This window comes from Artemia franciscana, chromosome 10 (genome assembly GCF_032884065.1).
Source record: "Artemia franciscana chromosome 10, ASM3288406v1, whole genome shotgun sequence".
Taxonomy (NCBI): domain Eukaryota; kingdom Metazoa; phylum Arthropoda; class Branchiopoda; order Anostraca; family Artemiidae; genus Artemia; species Artemia franciscana.
Genome location: NC_088872.1, coordinates 9144301 through 9157688, shown reverse-complemented (window position 1 = coordinate 9157688; position 13388 = coordinate 9144301). Strand labels below are relative to the sequence as shown.

The 13388-nt window shown below is 31.7% G+C and overlaps 1 protein-coding gene across 2 annotated transcripts in view; it reads left to right on the top strand.

The window, feature by feature from the left end:
• Positions 1-13388, top strand: part of LOC136031747 (alkylglycerol monooxygenase-like) — a 64771-nt gene that overhangs the window by 34011 nt on the left and 17372 nt on the right. For both annotated transcript variants that reach the window (XM_065711475.1, XM_065711474.1), the window contains exons 5-7: positions 5315-5418; positions 9594-9756; positions 11011-11162. In XM_065711475.1, the coding sequence (XP_065567547.1) occupies positions 5315-5418; positions 9594-9756; positions 11011-11162 (419 nt within the window). The remainder of the gene's footprint in view (positions 1-5314; positions 5419-9593; positions 9757-11010; positions 11163-13388) is intronic.

Genomic DNA, 13388 nt, shown 5'->3' with positions numbered 1-13388 from the left:
GTATTAACAAAATTTTGCCAAGTATATCAATATCTCGTGTGGTATTAGCAAAATCTTGTCTGATAATATCAAAAATCTTCCAATATATTATAACAATATTACCTGATATTACCAAATCTAGTCTATTATTATCAAAATCTTGTCAGATATCATGAGAATCCTTTCTGGTGTTATCAAAATGTTGTGTGGAAACATTAAAACCTTACCTTATATTAACAAAGTATTTTCTGGAAGATGGCAACATAACTGAATTTTAAGATAGAGTAATTTGAGCTAAAACAATGAAATAATGTATAGTTAAATGAATAAAAAAGCGCACATGAATATTATTGGTACCATTGATCGTATATCAACAGATACAGTCAATGAACTCAATAATACTAATGTCAAGACCTATATTAAGCCACCACAGTAAAAATTGTGTATGACTCAAAACAGACTAATGACTATTTTACTGGTTACGAACTAGGAGAAGAGAATAGCTACACTACCAAAATAGAACCCGATCAATTATTTTATGAAACCAATTCAAAATGTAAAAGTTGTCCAATGATGTAATTAGTGTATATATATATATATAGTGTATATATTGTATGTAACATTGTTTCAATAAAAATGTTCTTTTGCAGTTTGGTGTTATGGTAGTGATTTTTAGCAGGTTCGTATTAGATTTTCTGAATAAATCGCAAGAATTTGGTACTACTGTATAAGATTTTGATAGATAAGATTATCTGTATAAGATAAGATTTTGATAATATCACATACAATTTTGATAAAAACATGTTAGATTCGGATAATATAATACAAGTTTTGATAGTACAAGAAAACATTTTGTTGAAATATTTTCGTTCTCATTATATCTGACAAGAATTTGGATGGTACAAGAAAATATTTTGTTAAAATGTGACAACATTTTGATAATACCACACAAAAGTTTGTTATTAGCTTCAAAGATTTTGGCAATACCAAATTTTTGATTAGGTAAGATTTTGATTATACTATGCCAAATTTTTTATTACCTTAGGATTCCCACAATATCTGAAAAAATTTTGATAAGACTAGACAAGATTGGATTATACCAGGAAAGATTTTGATAATGCAATAAAAGATATTTTATAGCATCTGGTGAGATTTTGATAATACTAATCAAGATTTTAGTAATACTTGGTAAAATTTTCGTAATACCACACAAAATTTTGCTATTAGCTTCGAAAAGTTTGATAATACCAAAGAGGATTTTCATAAAATTTTTGAGAGTACTAGAAAATATTTTGTTAATATGAGGTAAGATTTTGATAATACCACATGAAATTTCGTCATTACTTTGCTATATTTCAGTAATAACAAAGAGGATTCTCATGATATCTGACACGATTTCGATAATATTAGACAACATTTGGTAATACCATGCAATATTTTGATAATGCTATGCAAGATGTAAAAGATGTAAAAGACGTAAAAGATTTTGATGATACCATCTACGATTTTGATAGCACCAAGCTAGATTTGAATAATATCAGACAAGTTTTGACAGTACTAGAAAATATTTTGCCAATATGAGGTAAGATTTTGATAATACCACAGAAATTTTATTATTACCTTGCAAGATTTTGTCAATACCAAAGAGGATTCTAATAATATCTGATATGGAAGTTGTATGATAATATGAGACAAGATTTTGATAATATCAAAATGATTTTGGCAATGCTTGACTAAATTTTGATGAAATCATCTACGATTTTGATAGCACCAAGCTAGATTCGAATAATATCAGACAAGTTTTGACAGTACTAGAAAATATTTTGTCAATATGAGGTAAGATTTTGATAATGCCACACAAATTTTTTTTTACCAATACTGAATTTTATTGCAATACCAATAAAATAGGTTTTAGCAATACGAAAGGGGATCCTCATAATATCTGACAAGATTTTGATAATATCCCGCAAGACTTTTGCAATACTTGGCAATGTTTTGATAATACCACATGTAATTATGATAGCCACCTGTTAGATTTCGATTTTCATAATATCTGACAAGATTTTGATAATATCAAGCAAGATTAGGTAATCCTTCGCGAAATTTTGATAATACCCCATACAATTTTGATAGTAGTATGCTTAGTTCTGTTTATATCAGACAAGTTTTGGTAGTTTCAAAAAGTCTTTTGTCAATATTATGTAATATTTTGTTATTTCCAAGCAATATTTTGTTAATAACTCGCAAGATTTTGATAATACCAAAGAGGATTCTCAAAATATTCGACAAGATCTTGATAATATCACGCAAGATTTTGGTAATACATGGCAAGATTTTGATAAAACCACACATGATTTTGGTATCGCCATGTTAGATTGGATAATATCAGGCAAGTTTTGATAGTAAAAGAAAATATTCCGTTGATATAAGGCAAGATTTTGATAATACAACATGAAATTTCGTCATTACTTTGCTAGATTTCTTTAATCCTAGGAGGATTCTCATGATATATAATAAGGTTTTGATAATGTTAAGACGAGGTCTGGTAATACCGTGCAACACTTTGATAATGCAATGCAAGGTATCTGATAATATCAGACAAGATTTTGATAATACAAAACAAAATTTTGGTAATACTTGGCAAAATTTCGATAATAGTTTCTACGATTTTGATAGCACCAAGCTATCTTTGAATAATATCAGACAAGTTTTGACAGTACTAGAAAATATATTGTCTAAATGAGGTAAGGTTTTGTTTATACCATATAAAATTTTGTGAGGATTCTCAAAATATTGAGAAAAAGATGATATTCATAATATTTGACAAGATTTTGATAATACAACATAAGATTTTGGTAATACTCGGCAAGATTTTCATAATACCACATAAGATTATGATAGTACCGTGCTCGATTTTAATAATATCAGTCAAGTTTTGATAGTACTAGAAAATATTTGTTATTATGAGGTAAATCAACTCAAATCAACAAGTAAATCAACTCAATTAAATCAAGCTTTAAAATGAGATCCGATGTTGGTCGTTTTAATTCATATAGGAACATTATAAGGTGTAGAATTATCCATGGAGGAATTTTTCGTGGGTGGGGGAATTTCCACGGATAGGGAGGTGGGTTTCCTGGCGTTATTTGAAAAACAATTAGAAATTAAAGAAATAAAAAACAGTTTGTAAGGTAACGAAGTAACAGAAAGTGAGGAGCAACATTAAAACTCAAAACTAAAAAAAAATATTTTGTAAATGAGCGGGGCTACCTCTTTCTCACCGCCCCGTTCTTTACACTAGATTTAGGCCTTTTGTTCAACATCTTGAAAAAGGATTTTAATTAGGACCGTTCAATTAGAATAAGAAACTTTTTTTAAGGTGCTTAAAAACTTTAGTGTGAAGAGAGTGGTATTGAGGAGAAGACAGCCCTCTCATATAACAAATCATTTCCGTTGAAAAACCTTCAGTTGAAAATATTTGTTTCTTTTTAATCACACGTCAAATCCATCAGATATGCCATAAATTTCAATTGATAGCAATGCTGACATTTTTGGGGCAAAATCGTATTTTGGTGCCACAAAATGGCGAATAACGTCGTTTTTCTGTGGTGCAGTCTTTCTCATCTCTTCGTCCTCTCGCTAATTCCTAGGACCATTGGTTAGGTGTAAAGGAAGAAAATCAAAACAAACGAAACAAAGAAATAAACACATATCCGTGATACTCTTTCTGAAGAAAAAAAATTTACAAATTTACGCACAGTTATATATAAGAGCTTGAAACTTCTACAAGAGGGTTCTCTGATATGCTGGATTCGTTAGTGTGATTTTTTTAAGATCACTTGCCTTTTTGGGGGCGTTTCTCTAATTTTTGAAAGTCAGGCATATGTTCTCAGGCTCAGAAGTTTCGCTGGGTAACTTTAAACTTTACGGATTTTATGTGTAAAATTCATAAAGCGTGAAGAACTTTATGGAGGAGTGGCAGGCCCCCTCTTATACAAAATAATTGTTCTTGTTTTTAATTTTTTTCATACTGCTCCTTACTTTCAGTTGAAAAACTTGTTATTTTATTTAATTTCTGACCATGGAAGGAAAAAAAATCCTCCTTTGTTCATCTTATCACTATTCAAGCCTATATTAACCGACTCAGATAAGAAAACGGTTTGATCATTGTACTTTCGGTAAGCTCATTTCTTGCTTTGCGTCTCCCTATGTTCTGGAAACGGGGAATTCGTCTCATCGTACGAAATAGACAAGCCAATACGGGAAGTTCATCAGCGAAGTTCGATCTTCATGTCTAAGCAAGATTCCTCCCATACTTCACAGATCACTGATCTTCGCTCCTAACTTCTGTGAGAATGAAATGAATCGTTGTGTTGCATTATTGTCTTATACCTTTTATTTCTTTTCACTTCTCTTTCTTCTTTCTTTCAGTCTTTTCCATATTATTCTATTGTAATGATTTTGTACTTTTTTTTGCGTGATAAATTTGTTACTTCAAGCTTAGTTTTGAAGTAACTATCAAACTTGGTTTTGAACTTCCCTATGCCTAAGTTAAAATTCATCTTAATACCTTTGAATTTAGAATGAAATAAGCTAATCTTAAGCTTTCTTTATTTTTATATAAAATGAGCACTGCATATACATTACATACATATTACCATACATATTGCTACATATACCTGTTTATACTTGCACATATTTCTGCATATTCCTAGATCCCTTCCATACTTTTCACTGACTTTTTTCTTAATTTTGTTTGAATGTTACCACTAGTTGTGTTGTATTGGCTTGTTCTATCTATTTTTTTCACCTTTTGTCGTTCTTTATTTTTTGAATTACTCAAATGTAATGCTACTATGTTTCTTTTTAAGGGATAAAGTTGTTACATACTTACTTACTATACATTACCTACCCAGCTGAATGACCGTATTTAAAACAGTGGGCCGTGCAAAACGTGTCGTTCAATCCTGCTTTCTAGGGCTATAATATGAGAAGGTTGAGATGTCTAGGGCACGTCATGTGGATGAAGGCTGACAGATTACCGAAGGTTGTCCTTTTTGGCCAACTGTCTAGGGCTAAACAGGAAGCAGTTCCTCCGCCATTGGGGTGGAAGAATGTCGTAAAGAAAAGGCAATGGGAAATTCCTGGGATGGTGAAAAAAGGGAAGCTTTGAATTCATTAGGATGGAGGAGGAAGAGGAGTGTGCGCAGAAATGTTAGCCTCAGGGGGCTTTGCGCTGCAGTGAGTTGTTAGTAGTAGTAGTATATAAACTTACATCTACCCATACATATACCTAAATATTGCGATTATTTGATTTAATAATTAATTATTCTAGAAATTAATTTATTCTGGGCTGCGCATCAAGTTCATCATAGTTCAGAACATTATGATTTGACAACGGCTTTGAGACAAAGTGTATTTCAAGGCTGGTGTACCTGGGTAAGCTCATTTTTTATTCACCATTACACAGTCTCAAGACCATAGTCATTGTCTTTGATATAGGTGAAGGCTAATTCTAATGGAATGCGTGTAACTTTGGTTTCAAGGATCGTCAAACTTGGTTTCCAATTTTAGTCACAGGAGAACTGAACTTCTTGTGATGTTGGCTTATATGTACTGCTTTTCTTCAAAGCGTACTATATTCGGGAAAAAAATTTGTGTACTTAATGTCGAAATTGTTTCTTTTCCACCTCAAAAATTCTTTCGGAGGCGACAAAAACTAATCTGCTTAAATGTTCATGATTTGGTGTCAACCCTTTTTTTTAAATGGTCTATGCTCAGAAAAAAATTTACACCCCGTTTCAAGAAACCCTGTAGGGAAACCTTCCTTGTATCACAAATTCTTTAGGAGGCGAAAACAATAAACAAAATACTATACCTTAGAAAGTTACATTTTCTCTCTTAAATGTACAATATTTGTATTTAGAAAATATGTAATATTTTTTTGTAATGATAAATTCAAATAAAGAAGATAAAGGAGGGGGGCTAAGGCTTTTAATCACATTCTAATTGTAAAATAATCGCATTATAACCACAAATTATCAAAATTCCAATGAGAGCTCTTTCAGACTACTTTGAATAAAGCTGAATTTTGCCTCCTGACCTCAGTTCATTTGGAGAAGCCTATTTGGCTCAATAGTAGATTGAACGTGAAAAGTTCAACTTTCACGCGATGAACGTTCAGTTTAAATACGAGTGCACTTTGTGTTTAGCTATTTTATTGTGTCAAACTTACTTTCTTATGTCCATAAATAAATTTAAATGAGCCTAAGTTGTAATAATTCCCAAGTTGCATTATACAAAAGTTGAATTAATGAAAAAGGACTGCAAAGATCAGTCCTAAGCTGAGAGGTAGTCCTCCTCACGCTTAGGAATATTGTTAAAGATGTTCTTCAAGTGCCAAGGACATTAAAATAACACGATTTTTGCCTCTTGGACTCATCTAGGTCCTTTTTACCATTCCCGAGATTTTTCTTTTTATTGTGTCAAAATTATAAAGTTTTTAGAGCAGCATCACCTTCTCATCAGTGTTGCCATTTTGAAGAATGAAAATGAATAAACAAAAATAATTAGCTAAATTTTCAGAGCATTTCGTCCGTAAGAGTTTAAACGTTAACAATCTGTTGATTCCCATTTAGTTAGTAACTACAAAAGTTAGTTGATTTCCTTATGCAATATTTTTGTTTCACTGCACAATAAAACTAAGAATGTAGACAATTAAAGAATTGTCTGCGCTACAGTAAGTCTGCGTTGTGGCAGCGCAGTGCATATAATATCTGCTTAGAAATCCCATTTTCTATGGCTCAATCTCACTTGTTACAATGAAACAAGTCAATGAAGTTTCTCAATGAAGTTTCATCAATGAAGGCTCGATGAAGTTTCTCAAATTTGTTTTATTCTCGCTTTTATATACAGATTAATGAAAGATGGAATTGTTACACAGAGATTCCACGTAACTTTATCTTTGTTACCTTATTAGTATGTAGTATTTAAACTATAGTATTTAAATATTACAACTAGCCAAGCTTAAAACTAACAGAAATTATTACAAACGGGAGTTTCGTAACTCCCCTTTCCTAACAGTAAGCCTTAAAAAGTCTATTGCGTTGTTTTCGCTTTACTGAAAACCAAACATATTTTAAGCACTTTTTTAATAATTAAAAAATTGAAGGAACATTACCGTTAGTAAAGTCTAGAATCTTGAATTACTAAGATTTTCAGGAATTATTGTCATTATATATTAAGCATTCAGTTTATTTTCATTTGTTCTTTCCAGTAATTTTAATTATTATAGTTCATTATTTATATTCTTTTTCAGTCTGCTTGATTGTTCACTTACATCAAATTTTCACTCGTCTTGGGATTTTGTTTTTTGGTTTTACCTATACCAGTATTTGTTATGTCTACGTTTGATGTGGTAATTTATTTTAGTATATGTTCGTTTTTGGTTTCATGTACTCTTTGATAGTAATTTCTGGCGGTTTTAAGTTTGAATTAAATAAAAAAAACAAGTTTTTTTTAACTGAAAGTAAGGACCGAATTAAAACTTAAAACGAACGGAAATTACTTCGTATATGAAAGGGGCTGTTCCCTCCTCAACGTCCCGCTCTTTACGCTAAGGTTTGACTCTTTCTCTCAACTCTTCTTTTTAAAACAGTAAAAAAAACTTTAGTGTAAAGAGAGGGGCGTTGATGAGGAAGCAGCCCCTTTCATAGAGTAAGTAATTTCTGTTCGTTTTAAGTTTTAATGTCGCTCCTTACTTTCAGCTAAAGAAAACTTGTTTTTTTTTTATTTAATTTCTGAACGTTTTTGAATCAATGCATGTTTTGATTTTGGCTCTCCGCAGAGGAATAATTAAAACGAAATTTGCATGTTTTTTTTGCCTAAATGGCTTTCTCATAGTTTTGATCGAATGATTTTGAGAAAAAAGAGCGGGGGAGGAAGCCTAGCTGCCCTCCGATTTTTTGGTTACTTAAAAAGGCAACTAGAACTTTCAATTTTTTACGAATGTTCTTATTAGTAAAAGATATACGTAACTTATAAATTAGCTTACGTAACGAACTTTTTTATTCTCATGTTTTTTATTATATATATGAGGGGGTTCACCCTCTCGTCAGTGCCTCGCTCTTTACGCTAAACCTTAAATTTTGTCCCAATTCATTAAGAATGACCCCTGAATCACAAAAGCCGTAGAATAAATTGTTGAAATTACTAAAAATACTTTAGTGCAAAAAGCGAGGTATTAGCAGGATGTGAGCCCCTCATATGCGTAACAATTTCTGTTTCTTTTAAGTTTTAATGCTGCTCCTTACTTCCAGCTGAAAAAAATTTTTCATATTTGTTTTGTCATTGTTTTTTTTTTCAAATAATGCTAGAAAATCCGGCGCTCCCTTCACAGAAATTTTCTTCCCAATGACAAATTCCTCGATGGAAAGTTTCTCCAACATATCCCCCTCATCTCAGCCCCTCCCCCAACCAAAAAATTCCCCTGAAAACGTCTGTACACTTCCCAATAACCATTACTATGTAAGCACTGGTCTAAGTTTGTAACTTGTAGCCCCTCCCACGGGGACTTTGTGGGAGTAAGTCGTCCCCAAAGACATAGTTATAAGATTTTTCGACTACGCTGAATAAAATGGCTATCTCAGAATTTTGATCCGTTGACTTTGGGAAAATAATTAGCGTGGGAATAATAACATGGGCCTAGGTGCCCTCCAATTTTTTTGGTCACTTAAAAAGGGCACTAGAACTTTTCATTTCCGTTAGAATAAGACCTCTTGCACTATTCTAGGACAACTGGGTCGATACGATCACCCTGAAAAAACAAAACAAATGAACACGCATCAGTGATCGGTATTCTGGAAAAAATGCGAAATTCCACATTTTTACCACATTTTATATAGGAGCTTGAAACTTCTACAACAAGGTTCTCTGATACGCTGAATCTGATGGTGTGATTTTCGTTAAGATTGTATGACCTTTAGGGGGTGTTTTCCCTATTTTCAAAAATGAGGCAAATTTTCTCAGGCGTGTAACTTCTGATGGGTAAAACTAATCTTGATGAAGCTTATACATTTAAAATCAGAATTAAAATGCGATTATTTTGATGTAACTATTGGTATCAAAATTCCATTTTTTAAAGTTTCGGTTACTATTGAGCCGGGTCGCTCCTTACCACAGTTCGTTACCACGAACTGTTTGATTAATATGGGACTTCATTTCTGATCGTCTTAACTTATGATATAGCTCCTTACTTTCCTTTGATAAACTTTGTTGTCAGATTAAAAAAAAATTGAAAAAAGAAACATAAACTAATCTCTTAGGTTTGTATTTTATGCATCCTCTATATCCCTGTAGATTTACACCTCTGTCATATATTCAAACCTAAGATTCCAGTGTTTAACCCGTATTTATAGAACATCTTTGTATCTAAAAAATTAAGACTAGAACGCAAATCAGATTCCCGAATATGTATTTTAATTAAGTTGTATGTATCTCTCTAATGTTTTCTCTTGTTTGTGTATCAGTCTAGAACTCATAGATTTAATCCATATATACAGGTATATTGTCTATATAAAAAAAAGAAATTAATTATCTATATACTTGTTTTACAGATGTTCTACGTACCTCTGGCATTTTTCATTCCACCTTCCCATTTTTTGGTACATGGTAGTTTCAATCTTTTATACCAATTCTGGATCCACACAGAGCTTATTGACAATATAGGACCACTAGAATATATATTGAACACACCAAGTCATCACCGTGTTCATCATGGTTTGTGTCTTGCTCACCTTTTTTTTTTATTTTGCATTTTATTCCAAAAGTGAATCTGTCTCCAAAATTATTTTTTTCGTTGTGATTTTTTTTCGAAAAAAAGAAGTACTAAGATGTTATCGCTCCTTCTTTTTGATGCTTATGAAGAATAAAATTTGATATTATGATTTATGAAAAATTTAATGTTTACGAAAAACATTACTTCTTTTATTGCGATGTTTCCTTAGAGAAAAACACCAAAATGTTGTCTTTCGTCGCATGCGAAGTTCTCTATTCTCCCTCAGAGTTCACCCAAAGAGAAAAATATCATGTCACTATTATCACATCACATGTATCTATTAAAGCAATACACAAGCGTATCGAGTGAATCAAACTCTGTAATTCTGCCTAGATGAGACATTCCTAACATTCGAGCACCTAACCTGATCACTTACCAATTCAAAGGGGAAAAACTTCTGTAGGCAGAATTTATCGGCCTAGAGAGGTATGCTTCAAATATCGGTAAAATTCATTGAACAACTTTTTCGTTAGTGTAGATTGGGCTTAGGTACCACATGAAAGAAAAGAAAAATGTACCATTTTGCAATTTTTGCAAAAATTATGATGATGTTTAGAAAAAAAATCTAATTTTTTCGGAAGTCTCTGGAAATACTTTTGCAGGCTTACCCATTCCCTGGAGAAATTTATAATGATATCCATTTGCTGCAATGATAATTATTTTTGAGAAACTAATAAAAGGAGAACATGACATTAATGCTCTTCAAATACTAAGAATAGACAAAAATCTGAAAAGTATAGAAAATTGCACGGATAAACGTTTTACTCTTTACTATTTCTGTGTTATCGCTCAGGCTGTGATAATTTTAAGGAATTCTGAACAGAGGTGTACGATATCGGTGTTTTTCTTAGTATTTTTTATTCCAATTAAGATAAAATGGGGGAGACACATCGTTGTTTTCTAAGTCAAAACTTCTGAATGGTTATTTTTGATGAAATTTCAATAGAAAGATTTGATATCCTTAAAATAAAAATAAAATGATTGTTTTAAGCTGCACATAAATTTTAGGAAAAATCATGCAAAGGCCATTAAACCTTTTGAAAAAGAAAGTTCTTTTATACATTTCTTTCAATTTCCCCACAGACACTTTCTGGAAAAGTTCAAATAGGATTCGAGAGGATTTGACTGATCAATCATAATTACCGTTCGTCAAGTCTTGACATCTCTTCTTGTACGCATTTTCCTTTGTTTTTCAGGAGCAAATAAATATTGTTTGGATAAAAACTACGCTGGAGTGCTGATTATCTGGGATAGGATTTTTGGAACGTTTGAAGCTGAACGACAAGAAGAAAAACCAATCTATGGGCTTGTAACTCCTGTTGAATCTTTCAACCCGTTACATAATCAAGTAAGTAAATATAATAGCTTTGGTATTGCATTAGGCTATACTTACTGCCATGAAAAGTAATATATACATTTCCTAGTGATTAAGATATATGCATATACACTCATTTACCTGGCACGAGTACGTGGAAGGGCTTGTATATATTTATTCCATTTTTTGCTTGTCTTCTAACCGCAGATAATGTGATCCTCTTCTTCATGTCTTGGCGTCGCCATAGGTTTGACCCAGCCACGCTTGGAAAAATACAAATTCTTCCTTAACGTTTTAACCTTGTTAGATTGTTTTTGTGGCCAGAGATTTCAATATTATTATTATTATTATTATCATTATTATTATTATTATTTTTATTATTATTATTATTATTATTATTATTATTATTATTATTATTATTATTATTATTATTATTATTATTATTGTTATTATTATTATTGTTATTATTATTATTATTATTATTATTATTATTATTATTATTATTATTATTATTATTATTATTATTATTATTATTATTATTATTATTATTATTATTATTATTATTATTATTATTATTATTATTATTATTATTTATTTATTTATTTTTGACCCACCTATATGAAAGTATTACACATGGAGTAACACGAAGAAAAACACATAAAAATACAATGCAAATCAAAATAGAAATCACAAGGAAACTATGTACAGAGTAACACATAAAAAGTAAAAGACATTAAAAAAAAGAGGAAAGACATGAAAGGAGGGGAAAAAGAGGAAAAACACCAACAAAAAACTCACACCTTGCAGAATCTAAAAAAGCAGTAATATAGAGAAATATGGAAGCACGCTGTCTTTATTGTTATTATTATTTAATTGTTACTCACTCTTCATAATACTAAAAAAAACGTGGAGCAGCAAATGAGAGAAAAACAAACAGATAAATAAAGAAAACTAATTTACGACTGAAAAAACATGATAAGGCAGAGAGTGGTGCGAAGAATTATGGATACACGGGGTATTTGAAAGCGTTTTGTGTAGTACTTCCGACAAAAGAAGCCAGTTTTTTGTCCAGGGAGGAAGAAACAACAAAATTTACAGAATCTAAAATAATCAATCCGGATTCTTTTTAATTTTTTTTTCTTAAGCAGGGAAAAAATCCCAGAAGAAAAAAAATTGAATCGCCACAAAAAGTTGAGTAGAGCTTGGCCAACGCAAGTCCATTGTATTTAACTCAATTGGCAACAATCTTAACATATCCTAATTGGATTTTCTTACTAATATCGAAGACTATGCGCTGGTGCAAGCTTGGAAGACTATTAGTAATAGAAATACTGACCCATCGAAGAGAGCCTACGAGAGGGATAGTAAAGCCACTACAACGACGGGGAGTACTAGAATTTTTGTAAAAAAAAAGAAATTCAAATTTATCTACATTAAAAGATAGGCCTATATTCGAACAAGAAGTAGGAAAACGAGAAACCATGTTAGATAGGACAGTTTTAGTACGGCTTTTAAGAAGCCAGTCATCAGCATAGGCAAGATATGAAACATCAGAAAAACCAGAGACTTAGGTCGCCGATATCTTTGCCAGAACTCCTGAAATACAGAACGTAAATAAGGTCGGAGATAAAATCCCACCTTGCCTTAAACTTTAATGATAGTAGCTGGGGCCGATTTTAGCAGAAGAAAAAAAAAATTTGAGTACCAGTAATGAAAAAGAATTATAACCTATAGATTGACACCATAACCATGAAGAGCAGAAAAAAGGTGACTATGATCTACACTGTCGCAAGTGTTCGATAGATCTAGAACACAAAGATAGATACTATTTTCCTTAGAAGAGTTTTCAAGGAGCAAAGGAAATGTAAGCGATGCTCATGCCGACAACCTACTCTGGGCCGAAATCCAAACGGGCTATTTCCCTCAATATAATATTATTAGTAAAAAAAACGTAGCAATACAAGCTCAAGAACTTTACTAGAAGTGCAAGAGACAGTACTAGGTCGGTAAGAAGAGTAATTTGAAGAAGATTTTTCCCCTCTATAAAATTGAAGAAACAGTACGACACAAAAAACTCTCCGGTACACTAGAAGTACAAAGACACATCTGGAAAAGTAGGTACATATGGTCAAAAAGGGGAAGGGGTGCAATCTAATAAAAGGTGAAATCTATATACACCATCATTATCAACATTATCTGATTTAAGTTTCTTAATTGCTTCAACTACGGACGAAAGAGATGTTGGAATACAAAGGCGTC